The sequence below is a fragment of the Urocampus carinirostris genome, chromosome 9, assembly GCF_059441175.1.
Source record: "Urocampus carinirostris isolate Australia breed hairy pipefish chromosome 9, RoL_Ucar_1.0, whole genome shotgun sequence".
Classification (NCBI taxonomy): Eukaryota; Metazoa; Chordata; class Actinopteri; order Syngnathiformes; family Syngnathidae; genus Urocampus; species Urocampus carinirostris.
The window spans coordinates 26,568,073-26,590,847 of record NC_142357.1 but is presented as its reverse complement, the minus strand read 5'-3'; the positions used below and the strand labels follow the sequence as shown (position 1 = coordinate 26,590,847).

The 22,775-nt window shown below is 39.3% G+C and overlaps 1 protein-coding gene across 5 annotated transcripts in view; it reads left to right on the top strand.

The window, feature by feature from the left end:
• sh3rf2 (SH3 domain containing ring finger 2) overlaps window positions 1-22,775 on the top strand; it is a 26,784-nt gene extending 4,009 nt beyond the window's left edge. For 4 of the 5 annotated variants that reach the window (XM_088343371.1, XM_088343372.1, XM_088343373.1 and 1 more), the window contains 9 exons: window positions 4,302-4,595; window positions 5,595-5,690; window positions 6,558-6,947; window positions 11,808-11,926; window positions 15,553-15,723; window positions 20,239-20,513; window positions 20,592-20,899; window positions 21,986-22,287; window positions 22,373-22,775. In XM_088343371.1, coding sequence (XP_088199497.1) covers window positions 4,302-4,595; window positions 5,595-5,690; window positions 6,558-6,947; window positions 11,808-11,926; window positions 15,553-15,723; window positions 20,239-20,513; window positions 20,592-20,899; window positions 21,986-22,287; window positions 22,373-22,553 — 2,136 coding nt within the window. In that variant the 3' untranslated portion in view covers window positions 22,554-22,775. Of the gene's footprint in view, window positions 1-4,301; window positions 4,596-5,594; window positions 5,691-6,370; window positions 6,459-6,557; window positions 6,948-11,807; window positions 11,927-15,552; window positions 15,724-20,238; window positions 20,514-20,591; window positions 20,900-21,985; window positions 22,288-22,372 lie in introns of all 5 variants that reach the window. The other variant, XM_088343375.1, reaches the window with a different exon arrangement.

Genomic DNA, 22,775 nt, shown 5'->3' with positions numbered 1-22,775 from the left:
GGTGAATTGGCCGGTCCAAATTGTCCCTAGGTGTGAATGAGCGAATGAGTTGTCTGTCCCTGTGTGCCCTGCGATTGGCTGGCAACCAGTTCAGGGTGTCCCCTGCCCACTGCCCGGAGATGGCTGGGATGGGCTCCAGCCCCCCCGCGACCCTAATGAGGATAAGCGGTACGGCTGATGAGATGAGATGAGATGAGATATATGTCTAATAACGTGAAATATAAGACAAGATCATGGTTGCACCCAACTTAATTTTATTCAGTAAATGTGTTGTAAAGTAGTGGCAGTGATCAGTCCCAATATGTTTATGCAGAAGGATGCATATTTATGTATCCATCCATCCATTTTCTGCGCCGCTAGTCCCGACTAAGGTCGCAGGGGTGCTGTAGCCCATCCCAGCCATCTACGGGCAGTGGGCTTGGCACACTGTGAACTGGTTGCTTGACAGTCACAGGGCACACAGAGACATACAACTCACTCGCTCATTCACACTTAGGGACAACTTGGACCGGCCATTGAACCTGACATTGATATTTTTGGAATGTGGGAGAAAACCGGAGTGCCCGGAGGAAACCCACTGTGGCACAGGGAGAACATTCAAACTGCACCGTGGGGCTGTTGCTAACCACCCAGCCGTCGTGCCACCCCATAATTATGTATAATTACCGTATTTATTTGTGTGTAACGCTTTATTTATTTTTTTTACTTAAAAAAAAATCTCAAAGTCTTGGTGCGCGTTGTAGACAACGTTTTAAGGTATATTACAAAAATTTCACTCACCACAATCGCAAACCATTGGTTGCAACGGGGATCAAACCCAGGTCGCGGCAGGGAGAGCGCCGAATCCCAATCACTGGACCAACAGTGATATGGACCACAAAGAAAAGGCATTTGATTTTTTTTTTTTTAGACGGTACCAGAGACGCATGTTAAAAAAATCGAGATAACACAACAGGGGAAACAACTCTTTGTTGTATCTAGTCAAGTCAAGTCATGTTCATTTGTATAGCCCTTAATCACAGAGTCTCAAAGGACTGCACAGACCAGATTATTGAAAACCACAGACTAATTATTACACCATCCCCCGATCTAAAATCTACATGAACTGCAATGCATGTTGCAATAACAAATACTACACAGATATTGTCAACATAAAATAAAGGTTATTCATATATCTGATGATTAAACAGACTTTGAAGGACATTAGATAAATGCATTGTACATTTTATGTTCGTATTGTGTTCTTAGTTTACATTTGGAATAAATGATTTTAACCCTCGCCGCACGTATACAATGTTTGCAACTTATCAATGTTTAAACTCAGCTGAGAAAAAAATGAAATGTGCGTTATACACGTATAAATACATAATTTTATCTTAATGTATATATGTAATACCCCGCGACCCTACTGAGGATAAGCGGTGCAGAAAATTGATGGATATCCATTATAATATATATGTATATGTATATATATATATATATATATATATTCCCACCAAAAATTATTTTTAGGTTTGATGTCAGAAATGCTGAAAGTTAAATAAGCGGCAGGTAGCATATTTCCCGCTTTGCTATGAATGCAAACTCAGTCTTACATTAATTTTTAGCTCATACCCTTATATTTTTTATCTGCTTCAAAACTTATCAAATTTGACCAAGCAATGTTTAACCCAAGTTCAAATTTTTTAATACAATAGTATGTTTCCCACTTAACTCTCTTTGGCAAACCTACTATTGAAAGGAAATATCCTAACTATGCTGCTTTAAATTGTAAATGAATACTGTTTCCCAGTGCATATCTCTCCACAATGTCAAAGTGTGAGCTTCTTCACCGCTAAGTGTTTTATTCATGTGAAAAAAGCCTTAGGACTTGAGTGAGATTACAGTCTGCCCACGTCACAACCCAAAAGTGATCTGAACTATCAAATTATTTCCTCAGGCGAATTCCAAATCTACCACTCTTCAGGTGTCAAAAGGAAGATGTTTCATCAAACCTGTTTCTGCTATCTAAAAGTTTTCTTTACCTCTGACACTGTCTGACTTCAATTGAGTTATTTTTTTCAAAAAGATCTTGCGTGTTGTTTGACTCAGCTTGAAAAATGTTTTTATAGAAAGATGATAGATTGATAGGCTACAGCTTCTCTGTAATTGCTAAGGTAACCTTTTTTGACTTTATTGAATTAATGATTTATACTGTTTTGGCTCACAACATTTTAAATATTTAGATTTTTAAAAAAAGAAAAAAAAATAAACTCATCAAGTCAATGATTAGCTTTGTATTGTGAGTCATTGGCCTTGTCAATGGCTCCAGTGAAGACGTAGGAAAGCTAGAAAGAAGTCCTCCCATTCGTACATCATTTAAACCGTTTCTTGTTCACAAGTTGGGTTGTAAATCCTTAACTCTGGTTCAATAAGAGTTCAAAAAGCTTTTCCGAGTTCAGGAGGGGGGGTAGTTTGTGATCATTGAGCTATTTCAACGCTGTTGTTCAGAACTGTTATATAACCTATTCTACTTTTACTCTCAGACCAGTCTTCAGAAAATGTAATTTTATTGTGGTTGATCTTAAAATAACATTCACCTGGCCATGATAGAAGAAAACAAGCACATGTGTATTTTTATATCAAGTTTTCTTCAAATATTCTATTTAGGAAGAGAAACACCCCTCCCAAAAAAATTTTCAATATTGATTTGTAGATGTGGGTTGGCATACTTCACAAATAATAGTAATTGTTGCTGCTAATAAGATCACTAAAAAAATAATCTTTGTATGTTGTCTACAAAAATTATATTGTTATTGTGAATAAACCCAATGACAGTTGTGCTATATATTAGGACTGTAACATGGTTTGACCATTGTAGACCCATTTCTCGCATTTGTACCAGTGTACAGTATTTGTTGCCTACACTATTGTACAACCTCTCATGTGATATTCATATTCAAACCCCCCAAAATGTTTGCGCCAAAGTAAGATCGTTATAAATACACTTTGTTTTAATCTAGAAGACAAGATCCGGAACATCTTGTGAAAACTTGAATGATTCTGCTCTGTTTTGATTTTTTTTACCTTAAGTTGACATAGACATCTCCATCTGGCTGCTTTTGCTTTATCATTCGAGACTGATAATTTAAGTTAATGTTTTTGTTTTTATCACAATTTATTTACTGTACATTTTGCAACAATTTTGCATGCAACCTTAAAGGAGCTCTACGAACTCTGTTATTCTCTGACGCCATCTCCTTAAAGTCATGATTGCAACCGTAGCTCATTCGTGATGAGCATGCATGTATCTGCATTTATTAGACGCGATCAAATAAACTACTTTTTTCATGCCCTGGGTTTGGGGTTGGGTTTTTTTTCCCCCTTGCAACATCCATTGCAGCCTGGTCATTCTGGAAGGGGGATTACCTTGTCTGTGGCCACTTCTCAAGGTTTCTTAATTTCCTCATGCTGACGTCATGAGTTTTTCCTTGCCCTCATGTAGGTTTTTGGATTGGGATGGTGTAATAATAGGCTGTAGTCTGTACAGCCCTTCAAAACATCTTGTGATTAAGGGCTATACAATTAAACGCTTGATTTGACTGTACTTGAAGAAGGCCTTTGATTACTTTCGCCATTTTTATGCTACACTTACAAAAAAAAAAACGTAAGGACTAGCATGATGTCATTCTCCAGCACAACCCCCGTTTGTCAAACCTAATGTGTTCCTCTCTGAACAGCTCTGCTAAAAGTAACATAAAAACAGATGGCTGAGTAGAAAATAAAGCATAAGGGCTATCTGAACTCAACTCTTTAAACACATACTTAATAGGGAAAATGTTTACCTTTCAACTTTTTAAGGACACCTCAAACGACGCACACAAACTTTAAGTTTGTTTGGCACTGCACGGAATGAATATGGTTTTCCATGAGTTGGAATAGCTACATTGTCGTCTGAAAGTCATTTCCTAAAATTCACTGCCTATTAGTGTTTCTATTTTTTTCAGGACATTTTGTCTTCGGGCCCTTGATTCATTTGCCACTTGATATGGATTTATTTTAAACTTATATCAAACTTTTATCCTGAATACACTTAATTGAGCATGGTATATGATTGAAACTCTTTTATCACCAGATTTTGTTCATATAATTATGGTTATATTTTGCTAATTTCGTATTATTTGCATTGTTTTTCGTCAAAAATTTGAATTTTAGAACTCCTAGAGATGGGTTTTAAAGTAAATGAATGTACGAGTAAATGTTTGCAGGACTGTTTGCCCCATCTAGGCAAACTTTTCTGATAATGTTCATCTGTTTGCCAGGTTCCTTCACGAACTTCAATGCACAGCCAGCAAGGTGACTCAGAAGCAGAGCAAATCCTCACTCCTGTTAATGGCGTCACGCCAAAATACAGAGTGTCACCGGGCGAGGATTGGCTCTATAGACAAATTAAGAACGGTAGCGCATCCGTCAGTGCCGGTGCCATGCATGCTGCCAGCCAGACGCCTCAAACACTTCCCCACCAGCAGTCGCTGGCTCTTTGCCGAACACTGTGCGACTTTAGCCCCAAAGAGATGAACGTAGAGAACAGTGACTCTTGTCTCAGCTTTCGAAAGGTATGTCTCACACATTTCCATCCGGACACGAACCGTCTGTATCATACTTATGTAAAGTGGCTCCATTTGCACCTGCCTTTCAGATTTGGTGTTTAAAGATACGAAATATGCTATTTTTATTTGTCTTCAGGTGCCGGATGTACATTTCAAAGTGATTTATTTTTTTTCATAAACACCTCCCACAATGCACCAAGTAAACCATTTAAGCAATTTAGCGTTTGGCAGATAATCCTGGTTGTTTCGTGTTAGAAAATTAACTTGCACATTTAGGTGTTTGCCTCTTTGTCTAAATTATTATTATATATTTTTTATTCAAGTGTTAGGAGCAAAGCATTTTGAGTTTAAATGAAATAGATAAATCTTATCGGAAGTCAACTATGTTAGTAGAACCTTTTAGATTTTAACTACTTCATTACAAAACTTTAAAAAATAAATAACTATAGATAGTGTTCTTTTCTGTTACGTCATCAGATATTGATTCCTAAGCTCATGCATTGATTTTTTAATGCATTTTATATTTCGGTAAATGTATCAGAAAAGGCTATTTTAAATTTTCCTTTTTTTCCACTGTGTACTCTTACCTGGTATTTGGTGTCCCTTTTCACCTCTTACACCCTCCAAAGCACATCAAGTTCCTTGCTGTGCTAAGACATAATAGCCATGGTCTTTTTTTCCATTTTCTTCTTTTTATGGTTTTGTAGCCTTCTTGCTGCCCTCAAGGATTCTCAGAGTTACATAAGGGCCTTGTTGCTGTATACTATCCATTAAAGCACACTTGAGGCTTGCTTTTTTTCTATTATTTTTCTTTTAAGCGAGGAAGGTTTTTCCAGCAATTGTAGTAGTAGAAAAGTCCTAGGCCTGCAGAGGCACAGGGTTTTTAAGACTCAAAAATGAATGATTAAATATGAATTCTTATTTTGTCCTCTTCAATGTCACTTCTCACCTTTTGTCACATTCTTTCTCCCCTCAATTGTCCTCACGTATGTTTGTGCTCTGCAGGGAGACATTCTCACTGTCATCAGACGAGTTGATGATAACTGGATTGAAGCCAAGCTGGGCGACAGGGTGGGAATTTGCCCTCTACAGTTTACTGAGGTGAGGTTTTCCGTCATCGCAATTGCTGTGTGTAGATTTGCTCAATTCCAGGGCACTTGCAGGTTCCTCTGCCTCTTATCAGGGCAAATGTTTGGATTTATCTCAACATGTCACCGTTGAGCTGCAAAGTGCTGAGGATAGGGAACTCATCTTTGACGCCTTGCTGTGTGTGCAGTTGCTCATTAGTCAGGTTTGCAAAGCTTGCTTAGCTCGCTGACTGTCGTTTGTTTTGCTTTGAGCTTCCTCACTACCTTCATGCTGGCACACAATGATGGTTCATACGACATGTTGAAAGTGGTGGCGTCTGAGTTTCTTCACATCCCTCTTTAATTTTTTTTTTTTTTAATCCAACATCTTTCCTCGCTTATTTTCCCAAGCACTTCTCTTCCCCTTGTTGGTCCTCTCCTTCGTATCTTACTCCTTAAGCTCCGCCTCAGCAGCTTTCCAATTTTTTTTCTACCTCCGGACTCTTTCATCCTCTTTCCTCATGCTGTGCAGCCAGGCGTGAAGACACAGTAATGCTTTCTCTGCTTGGATGGCATAACAGCACATCACTGTGGTGAGTGAAAGCATTAACCCAGCCGTGTCTGTCTGTGACGCGCTATATTTCACCTTGCCTCCCGCTTCGCTCTCAGCGCCAGTCGATCCAGGCTTACTGGCTGCTACTTATCTTCCCGCCTGCCCATCCAACAAGTTGGAGTGGGTGAGTGGAGTGATGAGCCACCATATTTAGACAGCAGCTACGCTGCTCAGCACTCAGCCTGTCAGGTGCTAGTGACAGGTAGACTTTGCGAGGCTTTCCTAGTTATGTAGACGGGCTGGGAGGAGCTAACATCATGTTCATTTTTCTGCATCCATCATTCCCAGCTAAACTCTGTGGCAACCAAACTCCTGGAGGGAAAAAGTCAGCGGAGGAGTGACTCAACAGAATTTCAGCATCGGACTGGAATCCAGAGCAAAGACAAGGCCCCTGAGGGGCCCATCAAGACGGCGAACCAGAAACCCACACAATTTCCTGCAAAGACGCCTCTTAACAGCGCTCTGGTCCCCTCCAACTCACACAAACACAGAAAATCAAGCGGCGGCAACTTTTCCCGCGTGCTCCCTGTCGAGGAGACCATCAGTGGCTTCAACCTCCAGCACCAGTCACACCGATCGTCTGTGCGACCCTCCACCCGTGGACACTCGCATCCATCGAGAGTTAACTCTCAACGAGTTAGACGCCACTCTGAAGGCCCGTTCAGGCTTCAGTTACTGGTAAGTCACATGTTTTGATTATGTATTTTCCTCTTTTTTTTTTTCTTTTATTATTGTGTGCTCGACTTCAATCAAATTCTGAAAATTATGTAAGCTGTTTTGGAAAGAAGAGGTTATTCCCAGGGGTTCAGGGCAGTGATCATTGATGTACGACACAAGGAATGAAAACAAAATGAGGGGAGTTTCCCTATGTTCGCCTGCATGATAAAATGCCTTGTATTAAGACAAAACAGATGTGAAAGGGGCAGAGAATTAACACTGCCGGGTAAAAGTTTGAGGGCAGAATGTGAGAGGAGCTGAACTTTTCTTAAGTTTTTAATCAAGAATCCTGGGACCTGAGCCAAAGTTGCTTTCCAGGCGTGACTGTGGCTGTATGCGTGTGTTTTTCCTCTTTCAACAAAAACAGAGCAAAAATCATCATAGGAATGTTTTTATTCTACTTAAAATAGTATTATGTTGCCCTTGAGAAATGCTAATGTTATGTCTGCATTCTCAACTTTTTCCCATCTTTTGAGGCTATTGTTGTGTTAAATGTTGCATGGTTTCACAGGATCGTAAAAAATGCGTTCAAATCCAAATTTTCAGTTATATTAAGCAAAAAGCAGGTTAAGCACTTATTGGAACAAAATTACGCAACATTAGCTTAAATGTTAGCTTAATAAAATTACTAATCGATATTAGTGCATAAAACAGTATTGTGTACAATGACTACTACATTAGTAATCAAAACAGTATTTGCGTGGCTAAATGATGGATTTTAATGAATATTTTGTATTTTTTCCCAAATGACAAGAACACTGTGGCGTGATGACTTTTGCAAAAAAAGGACATTTGTTGTCTGACCGGACCATCCATTTCCCTGTTTTTTTGAGTGCATACAACGTAACAAAGAAACTATACAGAGTCAAAGAAAGGTGCCAACATAAAAGACTGCAAAGTTGTTTTAGCAATTCAACTTTATGCTAGGTGCCCTGCTTCCTGAGATAATGTTTCCTTTGATTCAATCAGTTTCCCTGCAATTACACATGCCAACTCATACCGCCCACACCTCATGTTGGTCTCAGTAAGCTCAGTATGATACGAGCAATAATTATATTTTAGAAAATGATGATTGATAAGAGAAAAGGGGGTACAAGTAAGAAGAGAAATCAACCACAATTTTGAGCTCTGTAGAGGCAGTTAAATAAGGGAAAATAAGAGATACTGTAAACTCGGCGTGTAGGAGGTTTGGAGTCCCTCAGTGCTTCTGCTTGTCTCTCTCATGCTGATGATGATGAGTCACTGGTGAAATTTATTATATAACAGACCTCCATTTTTCTCTCCCCTTACTGATTTAAAACTCCTTCCTCTTCACTAAGCAGGTAACATCAACTCACACAGTGGGCCAGTAATAGCAGACATATCCTGCTTTTGTTAAGGATGTCTGTCCTGAAACATGATGCTCAAACTAAGGGATCTCTTGAAACAGGTTTGAGCCAACTCAGGATGAAACAAATTTCCCAAGTGTAACTTTTCAATGGATATAAAATGCCAGGATCTGGTGATAAAAATAGATGAAGCAAAAAGAACGTTTTCTCCAGCACTTAGGTGGCTTGTTAACTGTTCAAAATAATTGAAGAAAGATTTTTTTGAAAGCTGAAGTAGAATTATGTTTAAAGTTAACTGATCACATTTTATGCTCATGCAAAATGTGAGCCAGCAAGTGCCATTATCTGATGTTGAGTAATTGATTATTCGATCATTATTTATGTGTATTCATATTTTATGATGTGTTTGCTGATTCCCGTTGTAAAGTATAATTGCAATTTTTATATTCCAATCACGGTCACTTCCCAAATTATAAACCAGGTCAACACACTTTTGCAACCACATTACTTCAAGTGTTATATCTCACATCCATCAAAAATATTTTACCCGTTTATTGCTCAGCTTATCAATCACTTAAATGATGAAAAAAAACTTTTAAAAAGTGTATAGACGTTTATTTTATTTTTTTATCAAAAAAACATGTTTATTGACAGAATTGTGTTCATGTTCAAGCATAGCACCCCAGCATCATTACCTAATATGCACACTGCTTTTTTGATCTCTTTTTTAAAAGTTCACCTTCCAAACCTATTGATAGTCTTATCTCGTCTCATCAGCTGCACCGCTTATCCTCAGTAGGGTCGCGGGGGTGCTGGAGCCCATCCCAGCAATCATCGGGCAGGGGACACCCTAAACTGGTTGCCGGCCAATCGCAGGGCACACGGGGACAGACAACTCACTCGCTCATTCAAACCTAGGGACAATTTGGACCGGCCAATTCACCTGAAATGCATGTTTGATAGTATTCATGTAAAATCAATATTTTTTGACACAACTTCACTCTAAAAATATATATTCATGCACGCAGGTATTATGCACACACTTTGCATGCATTTTAACTTTCTCCAATGTAACAGGGACTCAGAATTCAGAAAATTTAATAATTTCTCTAATGCCTCTCTGAGTGGGTGTGTGTGAGTAAGGCAAGTAGTGAGAACTTTTTAGAATCAGATAGAGAGAAAAGCATTTTTAAGCAAAGGTAAAATATGGTTAATATTTTCTGCTTAGGTGTCAAATATCTTTTAAAAATATGTATATAACATTTATCTTTTTCGTATAATATTTTAATACTTTTGGTTATTCCTGTGCAGAACTCACAGAAATGATAATAATAACTGTCTTTGTAACCTTCCGGCTATTGGTCTTGGTGAAATAAAACATAATTTTAGAGCTACATTATTTATTAGTCATCAATAAGTGAACATCATCTGTGGGGGAGGCTGTGAATATTAATTCATTTCACAAAGTATTGCTTGACACTGTTTAAACTCACACACCGTTTGTAATTTTAACTAGATAAATCATCTGTACTGCTTTAAAACGGTCCAACTATTGCAATTGTTAAGCAGTTTGTCTTAATGCCGGCGGTTAATCTTTTATTGTTTTAGAACTGTGTTGCAAAAAAACTAGCTAAGATATATACGTTAGATGTTTAAATGAATTATGCACCATAAAAAAAGAATTACACTATATAATCAAATATATTACAGTGTAATACATAAATAATGCCAACATGAGATTAGGGGGGCGTTTTTGTTTAGTACAGTTCCAAGTGAATGATGCATTTACTATAATAATAAACATTCGTGCGTACTCCGGAAAAATTTACAAAGCAGGGAAGATCATTCCTTCACAAGTTAACAATTATCTAATTTATGTAAACTTTTTCGTAGCCCTGGAATAGATAAAAATTAGGTGCTTACTGTTAAATTTGTAGTGGATAGCATAAGGCCTACGTGTCAAATACAGTACAACCTGTATATCTGAGCCAGCCTGCCATGCAATTCTAAAAAAAATCAGAACAACAGTGTTTACATTCTTATAGTAGCCCAAACACTTAAAAACTGAAGTTTTTTGTTTGATGCATCATACTTGTATAGAAATGCATTATGTCCCCCCCAGAAGACCTTATTGAAGCTTATATGGCCCTTAATCAGAAAATGGAACTCCACCCATGATTTGTAAGTTCCATATTTGGCCGATAGACTTCTTCTCTGGCTGTAAATAAATGGTAACCATTGCTGGGTCATTGCACACGCCAATTGCGTGACTGCTACTTGTGTGAGACGGCCTCCTTGTATCCGATAAAACAGACCAAGAATAGAAAACGGACACTGAAAAGTGAAAAGTCTTGAATAATTAAATGCATGAAGAATGTGGTGTCGTGCTTTTCTCCTGCTGTATCACATGCAAGCATCGTTGTTCAAAGATATTTAGTTCCCCTTGTTTCATCAAGGGTATGATCACATTTATCCGTCTTACCGGTAAACATGTCATGGATTTAATTTACATCATCACTGAAAGCCAGAATGTCCTAAGGGCTTACTCAATGCGCGTTATCCCCCTTTACATTTGAGCTTTACAGCTTGGCTTTTTACAAGTGCCTCGTAGATAGTAGCAATAAGTTCACGTTAATCATAGCCTTCTTTGTGTTTCATGCTAGCTTAGAATGCAATGCAACCTAATGGCCACACTGCCTCAGGATCCAGGCACCTGCTATAAAGGGAAGGTCTTGCTTCACTGGCCACTATCAATTCTTTAAGCACTCATCGTGTTTTAAATAGCATCATGCCCTCGCTGAGGCCATGCCGGTGAATAATATTTCTCCTTTTAAAGAGCTGGTTGCATGGCTAAACTGATTGATGGTGAAATTGTACACAGCATAAAGTATATGTGCACAATCTAATAAAATCCAATCCTGAAGCCTCATTAGAAGTTCAGCATTTGCAAATTTAATGATGTTAACTTTTCATTGACACTGGCACACATATATTATATCGTTTTAAGGTATCAAGTAATTGTGAAATTGCAGCTTGTAACTAAATACACTAATAAAAAAAAGGCTTAAGTGCTTCCAGCAAAGCAAAACGGGGCAAAGATGCCACTCTGTATAAATGACCACATTGTTTTGAATAAAACGGGTTGCAGTCTTTTTTCAAATTTCTCAATCCCATCAAACTAGTAAAAATTGCAGCGCTACACAAAATAGCGCTGTTGCTTTTTTCATCCTGCGTAGCTTCCCAAAAAATATTCCAAGAAGTAGAAAAATTAACTTCAACAAAATACTACAAACTAAAAATGACCCTTTTTATTCAAGTGTACATAATGTGTCTGAGTCTGTTTTTTGGTGTGCCGAGTCATGTCCTCGAGTGAGCTTTTTGGAATTACCCAACACTACCTTGACTATTTTTTTTGGGTGTGCTGTGCTTTGAAAGTTGAAACATCCTCCTTAAATTCAAATTCATGATAATTTTGCCTGTTATTTGTCAACAGAATGAGAAGATGACCAACGAGGCTTCACCCAACATATCCATGGCCCTGTCAAACCCACAAATCTCATCCGGTTCAACGGACAGCAAACATTCCAGTACGCAGCATCTTTCAATCAGTGTGTAAGTCCCTGAATATGTTTTTTTTTTTTTTGCTTTGATTATTACTGAAGTCAACCAGAACATGCACACATTGCTCAGCGACCACAATGAAAGTGCATTTAGGATTAGTGAAGGCCAAAATGTTGTTATCCCAAAACTTTCAGCCCGGCAGACAATTGTTCATTTGTCACAAAAGTAATTACTATTGAAAGTGACAAAAGTCATGCTGACTTTCAATGGTGAAAACATCAAATGTATCTTTTAAGGCAGGTGGCCATAACGTATTTGACAAGAGGGTTGCGTGATATAGTTTATTTTATTTAATGATTTGTTGATAAGATTGTTTTTCCTAAAAGAGATGGTCCAGCTACTCTTATCTATGTTTTGACAAGGTTTGGCCAGATCTTTCATTTCAAAACATCGGCCAAATTCATATTACAACCCGTACCAAAAAGTAAGGAATCACCAGTCTTGGGCAAGCCCTCAGACATTTTATTCTGTAGAAAAAAATTCAGATCACGAACATGAAACAATTGTAAGGTCATTCCAAAGTGAAACAGATTGGCATTCAGAAACGCTAAAATAAATTAAGAAAAACATTTCAATGGTCAGTAAATATTAGTTTTATGGAGAAAGTGAAGGTAAAGGAATATGGAATCACTCAATTCTGAGGAAACAAATTGGAATCAGTGCATTTTGATTAGAAAAAAAAAGACACACCCAGTCAACGACTTCAGGCCGGTCGCCCTGACATCACATGTGATGAAAACCATGGAGCGGTTGCTGCTGCACCACCTGAGGCTACAGGTCCGTCACGCCATCGACCCTCTGCAATTTGCTTACCAGGAGAAGGTGGGAGTAGAGGATGCTATAGTTAACATGTTACACCGATCCCTCTCTCACCTGGATAAGGCTAAGGGGGCTGTGAGGATTACATTTTTGGACTTCTCCAGTGCCTTCAATACCATACAGCCTCTGCTACTGAGTAGGAAATTGACAGAGAAGGGAGTTAGCTCACACCTTGTAGAATGGATTACTGACTACCTGACAGGCAGACCCCAGTATGTGAAACAGGGGGGCTGTACATCGGACACTGTGGTTAGTAGCACAGGATCTCCGCAGAGGACCGTGCTCTCTCTGTTCCTATTCACTCTGTATACATCAGACTTTAAGTACAACTCTGAGTCCTGCCATGAGCAAAAGTTTGCCGACGACACTGCGATCGTGGGATGTATCAGAAATGGGCAGGAGGAGGAGTACAGGAAATTGATTCAGGACTTTGTCCGATGGAGCGACGCAAACCACCTGCACCTGAACACCACCAAGACCAGGGAGATGATGGTGGACTTCAGGAGAACCAGAACTCACCCGGTTCCTGTAACCATCAAAGGAGAATGTGTAGAATTTGTCCAGACCTACAAATACCTGGGTGTGCAGCTGGACAACAAACTGGACTGGACTGCCAACACAGAAGCTCTATGTAGGAAAGGGCAAAGCCGACTTTACTTCCTCAGAAGGCTGGCCTCCTTCAAAATCTGCAAAAAGCTCCTGAAAATATTCTATGAGACAGTTGTGGCAAGCGCCCTCTTCTATGCGACTGCGTGTTGGGGAGGCAGCGTCAAGAAGAAGGATGCCTCTCGTCTCAATAAACTGCCTAGCAGGAAAGCGAGCTCTGTTGTGGGCAAAGAGCTGGACAGCCTTACAACAGTAGCTGAGAGACGGGCACTGGAAAAGCTGCGGTCAATCATGGACAATCAATCGCATCCACTACACAGCATTATCTCCAGACAGAAGAGCAGTTTCAGCGACAGACTGCTGTCACTGTCTTGTACTACGGACAGACTGAAGAGATCTTTTCTTCCTCATGCCATGAGGCTCTTTAACTCTACCCGGCAGAGTAAAAGCCCACATTAAACCACACCACCTACATTGCATATTACCGAATTTTATTGCAATATGTATTCTGTGTAGCACTATTTAGATATTCTATATAACACGCTAGAGTGGGCATTTGCACGTCACAGTGGGTATTTGTATTTTGTATTATTTTTGCTTTATTATTGTATTGTTCTCAGCTCAGGGATGCTGCTGGAAATGTGAATTTCCCTTCGGGGATGAATAAAGTATCTATCTATCTATCTAATTTCCTTTCCTTAAATGGGCACCTGCCTTAGATTAAGTCTGCTCGTTATTCAGCAGTTAAAAAACAGTGCAGTTATCAACTTTGGAAGGCTCCTGGACTAAGTGGATTGGGAGGAATCACGGCCCTAACAAGAGAGATGACTTTTGAGACCAAAGACAGGATCTTCAAACTTTTTGAAGAAAGTAGCTCTACTCGTAAGGTTGTCAAAGATGTGGGCTGTTCGCATTTAGCTGTATCGAAGATTTGGACCAAGTACAAACAGCACGGGAATGTTGTTAAAGTCAAGGGTACTGATAGGCCATAGAAGACCATGTAGGTGTCAAGTCAAACAACTAAAGGCCATATGTCTTGTAAACAGAAAATGCACGACAAGACAAATGAATTACAAATGGGAGGAAGTTGGAGTCAATGTATGTGACAGAACTGTGCAAAATTTCCTAAAGGAAATGGGATTTTCATATAGGAAAGCTAAAAGGAAACCATTGTCGACGCTAAAACACAAAAGAACAAGACTGCAATGGGCTAAGGAGAGGCAATCATGGACTGTGGATGACAGGATGAAGGGTATCTTCAGTGATGAGTCATGAATCTGCATTGGAAAAGGTGATGATGCTGGGACATTTGTTTGGTGCCGTTCCGGTGACATTTACAAAGAGGACTGCCTAAGGAAAACATCCAAATTCCCACAGTCCTTAATGATATGGGCCTGCATGTCAGGCAAAGGAACTGGAGAGATGACTGTGGTCAAATCTGCAATAAATGCACAAGTTTACATTTATAGTTTGGACAGCTTTCTTATTCCTTCAATTAAATGTTTGGTGATGATGAACTCATTTTCCAAGATGGCAATGCATCATGCAAAGGGCAAAAACTGTGAAAGCATTCCTTGGAGAAAGACACATCCAGGCCATGTCATGGCCTGCAAATAGCCCAAATCTCAACCCAAATGAAAACCTCTGGTGGAAATTGAAAAAAAATGTCCACAGCAAGCCTCCCATTTACAAAGATAATCTGGCAACTGCAATCAAAGACAGTTGGCACCAGATTGATGAAGAATACTGATTGTCACTCATCAAGTCAATGCCTCAGAGACTGCAAGCTGTCACAAAAGCCAACAGTGGTGCAACAAGTGATATGTTTTGTTTGTTATTTCTTTGTCTGTTTTTCATGATTCCATTTTTTTCCTCAAAATGGAGTGATTCTTTATTTTTTTCCCCGCACTTGCTCTAAAAAATTACATGTATTAATATTTGATTTTAGTGTTTCTGAACGCCAAGGACTTGCTCTGTTGAAAAACTTTATTTTTTTCATGATTTTATCTGATTTTGTTCTACCGAATAAAAGGTTGGAGTGACTACCTGTCCAAGACTGATGATTCCATACTTTTTGCTAGGGGCTGTAGTATAGCTTTGGTGCAAGGGGCCTTGAAATTGTCCACTGTTGACATAAGTTCCTCCCTTTTATGATGTGTGTTGATAATAACACACGCTGCTTGACCCTTCAGGTGTGCTGTGCTGTACTCTTATAAACCTCAACGTCCAGAGGAGCTGGAGCTGAGGAAAGGCGAAATGGTGGGTGTGTACGGCAAGTTCAAGGAAGGCTGGCTGCGTGGGTTGTCTCTTCGAACGGGCAAAGTGGGCATTCTTCCCAGCAACTACATCACTCCTGTGCTAAGGTGAAAGGCCACGATCCCTGACGGCAGAATGCGTCAGCCTAAATACGCTCAAACGCGAACGCAGTGTTCTGTGTGGGCTAGAATATGTTAATCATTAAAAATAGAGAAGGCAAAATGTATTAAACGTGTGAAGTTATATAAAGCAGTGATCAGCAACCATTTCTGTACCAGAGATCAGATCATTGTCTGACAATATTTCAACAGCCTGGCCCAAGGACAGCCTTAAACATGTTTGTACTTTTTCGAAAATGATATTGACGATAATAACAACAATTATAAAATGTATAACAACATAAATAAAAAATTATGGGGGTAAATCCACTGTGTAGTCATGTGGAACATGTACATGTCCTCATCACATCACACCAAAATCACATTTCCTTCTCCGAACCGCTTATCTTAACGAGGGTCGATGAGATCCTGGGCCCATCCCAGCCTTGTCTGCCTGATGGCATTGGGAAAACATCCAAACTCCACATAAGGAGACCGGTAGCTGGATTTGAACCCAGGCCGACGTGCAAATAGCATTACACCCTGGTTGCTATCCTAATGTTTAACGCAAAATGTCATGTCCATCTACGTGCCGAGTGGTTAAAAATAAGAACTCGTTAAATGAACCAACACTGCAAAAAGCGTGTTCTTCACTTAGGGATACATTCATCCTTCAGTTCCGTCGCCAAAAGTTTTTCCATAGCGCCTTGTTAGTTAACAATTGTCTAGCATGACGTAGTTTAGAGGTGGGGAGAGAAGCCAAAACATTTACTCAGGTAAAAGTACTGCTCTAGTAGAAGTAAAAGTAGTCATCCAAATACTTACTTAGGTAATTTTTTCACCAAGTACTTTTTTTACTTTTACTCAAGTACTGAGTAACTGTAGCAATATCATATTTATTGATTTTTGTAAAACAGCCAATCGGATCATCAAATTATCAAGTCCAACCAATCAACAAAATAATACACTTCATTTAAAAGTATATTAAGACAATCAACATAAATTCAAGTGCTTTTAACAGTAAAATTAAATTCAAAATAAATAAATTGAGAACATGTAGCACATTTGAAACCCCAATACTTGTATAGATAATGTATGAACTGAAGCGCCAGTAGCTCAGGAGGTAAAGCGCTCGTCTTGGGATAAAGAGGTCGCAGGTTCGTTTCCCGGCTTCTCTGAGTTATATGCCGAAGTGTCCTTGGGCAAGACACCGAATTCTGAATGCCCCTGATGAGCTGGTAGTTGCCTTGCATGACTGATGCTGCTATCGGTTAGTCAGTGTGTAAAAGGGAAAAGTGTGAAGCACTTATATACAGTTAAAAAAAAAATAAGTATTTTTTGTCAGGTTAAAAACGATGTCCGGATAAAATAAGAAACTTAAGTTACAATCAAACTCGTTTATTAAAGAAAAGCAAGCACATTGAAACAAGGCAAAATTGCGTTCTTGAATTGAAATGAAATACTTCCGCCGACTGAAATGTGAGCCTCCTTTTTATACGGTCTTGTAGATTCTGATTAGAGGACACTATAAACCACGTGCATGTAAAAGGTTTCTGATTGGCTCAGACAGGAATCACATATTTAAATGCAGTGTATAATGTTGGTGGCTAGATAGCGTGCAAGTACAATAAATGAGCAATAGGGATAGTGAACTTTTTCAAAACAATGCGTTTCTGTGAGGAGAAAAGCAAGCTCTCGGCTTGGAATTTGGGAGTCAACCTCTCCCAGAACCCAAGGCTGAAAAGATGAATGGAATTTGGGAGAAAAAGCCATATTTTGACCTTGGAGGTGCTTGTCTTTGAACACCAAGTATAGATTGGGTGTAAAATAAAGAATATAGTATAAAAGGCAGACTTGGACTATAGTTTCCCCCACATTTAAATATTTTGCTATTTCTACCACTTAGAAATCATAGAGGAGTCTGTAATTGTCATCATAAGTGTATGTCCACTGTGAGAGAGATAAACTGAAAAGAAAAATCCAGAAATCACATGGCCTGATTTTTTTAAGTTTATTTGTGTGATACAGCTGCAAATAAGTATTTGAACACCTGTGTATCATTTAGAATTCTGACCCTGAAAGACCTGTTAGTCCACCCATTAAAAGTCCACTTGCACTCCATGTATCATCCTAAATCAGATGCACCTGTTTGAGGTCGTGAGCTGCATAAAGACACCTGTCCACCCCATTCTATCAGTAAGAATTTAACTTGTAACATGTCAAAGAACAAAGAGCTGTCCAAAGACACCAGAGAGAAAACTGTACACCTCCACAAGGCTGGAAAGGGATACGGAGCGATTGCCAAGCAACTTGGTGAAAAAAGGTCCACTGTTGGAGAAATCATTAGAAAATGGAAGAAGTTAAACATGACGGTCAATCTCAATCTGAGTGGAGCCCCATGTAAGAAATCACCTCATGGGATCTCAATGATTCTACAAAAGGTGAGGAATCCGCCTGGAACTACACAACAAGAGTTGGTCAATGACCTGAAAAGAGTTGAGACCACCGTGTCCAAGGTTACTGTAGGTAATACACTGATTTAAAATCATGCATGGCACGAAAGGTTCCCCTGCTTAAACCAGCACATGTCAAGACGTGTCTCAAGTTTGCATATGACCTTTCTGATGATACAGAGGAGTCATGGGAGAAAGTTTTGTGTCAGATGAGACCAAAACGTTTTGGTTATAATTCCATGAAGGGTACAATCCAAAGAACACCATTCCTACTGAGAAGCATGGTGGTGGTAGCATCATGCTTTAGGGGTGTTGCACATGGGACAGGAAGAGTGCACTGTATTAAAGAGAGGATGACTGGGGCCTTGTATTGTGAGATTTTCGAAAACAACCTCCTTCCCTCAGTCAGATCATTGAAGATTTGTCGTGGCTTGGTCTTCTAACACGACAACGACCCAAAGCACACAGCCAGGAAAACCAGGGAGGGACTCTGTAAGAAGCATATCAAGATTCTAACATGGCCCAGCCAGTCTCCAGACCTGAACCCAATTGAAAATCTTTAGAGGGAGCTCAAACTCTGTTTTTCAGCGACAGCCCAGAAACCTGACTGATTCCGAAGAGATCTGTGTGGAGGAGTGGGCCAAGATCCCTACTGCAGTGTGTGCAAACCTGGTGAAAGACTGCAGGAAACGTTTGACTTCTGTAATAGCAAACAATGGCTACTGTACCAAATATTAAAATTAATTTTCTTAGGTGTTCAAGTACTTACTTGAAGTTATATCACACAAATAAATCGTTATAAAAATCATGCATTGTCATTTCTGGATTTTTCTTTTTAGTTTATCTCTCTCAAACTGGACATGCACCTACGATAAAAATTTCAGATCCCTCAATGATTTCTAAGTGGGAGAAATAGCAAATTAGGGTGTTTAAATACTTAATTTCTTCACAGTATGTGTATATATATATATATATATATATATATATATATATTGAGGCTAAATTCATATGCACTGCGTATTTACGTATGCATTTAATGTAAAAATAATTTTTAAAACGGGAAGGTTGAATCAAAGAAGCTGGATGGTTGATGATAATAATTCGTTTTACTTCAAAACACCTTTTAGGACACCTAAGTTTGCTGTAAAAAGAATATCAAACAACAATCAAACAAAAATAAAACGAGCAATAAATACAAAAACCCAAAGTGAAGTTAAAATTAGAATGTGGGAAACTTACTGTTACATGTTTCCTCAAGTTTGATGTTGAATTCTTGGAATGCAAAAATCTCCATTTGTGTAGGCAAATACAGGAGACATTGCATATTGTAGCTGGTGTTTCGCACCCTTTTTAATGGAAACATGCTTTTGATGTGAGGCTAGGGGTGCTCTTCTTCTTCTGTGTTTTCATAGTTTATATTGCTAAGCAACATTTTCCATCCGTTTCATTCATGAACAATATTTCTACCGCAGGAGTTGAATATGGTCACGTGATGGCGGTGCTACGTTTGATTGGTTAAACAGGATAGGAGGTCTTCGTCATAATAAAGGAATCTATTCTACTTCAATGTTGCCTAATGTAGCGGAGTAAAAGTACCGTTTTTTTTCCTTCACAAATTACTCAAGTAAAAGTTCAGGGATTTAAAAACACTCCTAGAAGTACAAAATTTGCCAAAACGTACTCAATGTAAGGGAGTAAATGTACTCCGTTACAACCCATCTTTGACATAGTTCACCGTTCTTCCAGCTGATCGGTTATAAGCACAAACGTTGGGTTTGATTCATCTTTCCCTGTACTTTCGGCAGGCGGGAATCCTTGTTTCCCACGTGACAACAGCACCTTCCGACAAGTAACTTTGCTTGTCTGTGCGAACCACTTATTTTATTTCAAATGTACCCCATCAAACAATAGGAACAATAGGTAAATAATTATGAAACTTATTTATTTTTCCGTATGGCCTGGTACCTGTACGCGGCCCGGTGGTTGCAAAACCACTGATGTAAAGGACTCGATTGAATGCTTTACTTGAAGTGTTGATAACTCACCTTATCCTATGTTGTCCTCACTGTAGAACGTCAGCCAGACTCCTGGAGACAAAAGCTCAAGGTCCGTCATCACAGGGCAGCACAACAACGCCAAAGAAGCACACAGCTTCCCGGAATCCTGCTGTGGTCCTTGGTCCTGATAGGGTAAATAGTGATGGAGAGCTGTATTCGGCACGACAGGTCCCACATGTGCCAAATGGTGCACAGCAGGCAATGTCATCCACAAGCCAGGGGAAATCTTCCTTCTATGGGAGTTCACCAGGTTGGGAGACAGTTAGGCGACTTTTTAACCAACACAAAGGTGAATACAATATTCTCATTTTTGAATTTGTGTTTTATAGTATATCTTAACTGATTCTTTTTCAAATAAATTTCCCAGTATCCAACCCTTTCAACCATTCGTCCAATTTGAATGTACCTTCCAACTCGGAGCACTTTGCCCAAGTTCAAGCATCCGGCTACTCTCCGGCCATGCAGAGAAAGAAAAAAAGCGGAATCATATCCAGCGCTGGAAGACTTGCAGGCTGGATGAGTGAGCCAACAGCGCTCTCTGCTGCCCCAGTGTCGAAAGAAAGGGAATTCAGCTCGTTCCATGACGCAGGCAGTTATCAACATGAACGGCATCCGTCCAATGGCCCTCATTCCATTCTTGTTAGACCCGATTCACATAAAAGCACTGCAGACAAGGTACATTATTGCTCAAATCAAGTTAAAATGTATCTTAGGTTGCGTTTTAGTTTACCGGGACAATTTTCTGCTGATTTTACTTTAATTATGTGTGAGCGTATAGTCAGTGTGGGCCACATTACTGAAAAAAAGTGATTAGTTACAGTTGATGGTTACCTCATTTTAAAACTAATTTAATTACCCCTCAGATCACTGACACCAAATGTAGTGCCTTACTGTGAATAGCAACAAATTACCGTATCCAATCGCATGGAAGCCAACCCCCTTAAACTCCTTAAAATAGCCACATGACAAGAGAAATTCAAGAAAGCGTGTACACCAACCCGTGGAAGCAATAAATGTAGTTAGTTTGTTGTTTCTGTATAAGCCTTCTTCTCCATGCATTGCCCAACATTTGCTACTTGTGACACACAACCAAATATGTGTTTATAAGCTGGCTCCCTGATTTCAGTATTTTATTTTATAGTTGAAAATTTGGCTTAGATGTGAGTGTATATGGTAGGGAGAATATCTACATGAGGAAAAATTCATCTTATTAGTATGCTGTGCTTGAGAAGGAGCAGCCAACACTGTATTCTTTTGTATTTGTTGGTAAATATAAACACTTTTCAGGGATTGGCTCTCCCGGATCAAGGGATTTATGTGAAAACTTAAGCGAGGCAACTGTATTTTAACAATCAAAAGACTATAATCAATGATCTGCATTTATAGAGTGCAGGATTAACGTAGTAACGCACCAGGTAGTAACAAACTGTTAATAATAATATTACAAGTTAAATACGTTTTTATTAATAATGTGTTACAGTACTTGTTACGGAGGAGAGTAATTGTGTTCCAGCAATGCATTCCTTTGCAACACTGATATCAATGAAAATATTAATAATGTATAATTTTATGATCGATATTGAAAAAAGGTTAACCTGTCACCTCAACTGTACTACAAATATAAAATCCATTCAAACTTTGGATTGGGTTACCACAAATTCCGTCTGTGTGAATTGTATTCCCCAAAATTTAAGGGTCCTATTTTCCTTTTGGTTCAGGTTCCATTTTAAACCCTTTTTATATTGTCCCATCTTTCTCCAGCCAGCCAAGTCAGTCCGCTTCCTCACAGATGAAGATCCCCCACTTCCACGGCTTCGGACCTCCTCTTGGTCTTCAGGAAGCCAGGTACCTTCCAACTTTGGCCCAGCACCTCCCCCACTTGAAGTATGGGCCCCTTCGCTTACCTTGGGGAGAGACGGACCTGGAATTGTCCTCAAAGACGGAAAGACGCCAAATAGGAAAGTCTTTGAACCTGGTCTTACGGATCTCAACTCAAACACACATAAACCCATGCCATCGCAGCTGTCTCAATCTGCTATGTCTGTTCAGTTCAGCCCTACCAGGTACTTAAATACGTGACAAACCATCTACAAAATAGTCAGTTTTATTACTTGTGGACTAAAATGTAACTGTATTTTTCCTCCTCAGGCACATTGTGAACTCAACATATCTAGCACAGACTGACTCTGAGCTCAGTTTGTTCCAAGGAGAACCAGTTCTGGTCCACAGACCTCGACCTGACGGCCGAGTCCTGGTTACCCAAGAGAACAGTGGCCATACCGGCTTGTTTCATAGTAGTATTCTTCATTCTCTGGACAGGCTCACTTGACTATTGCACTAAGAATTCCAAAATGACTTTTTTTTTTCCCTGTGTTGATACTAGAATATTAATATGTAGTTTATTTTGTGTTTCTTCTGTGTAAGAGCATGTACTGTATGTCTCACCTCTATTGAGAATTTGCACAAAACGCTGTCTCTTTTTTCTGTCCATGTTACATACAGTACATAGGTGAGTGCCTTGTCAAAACCTATAAATAAAAGATCTACTCAA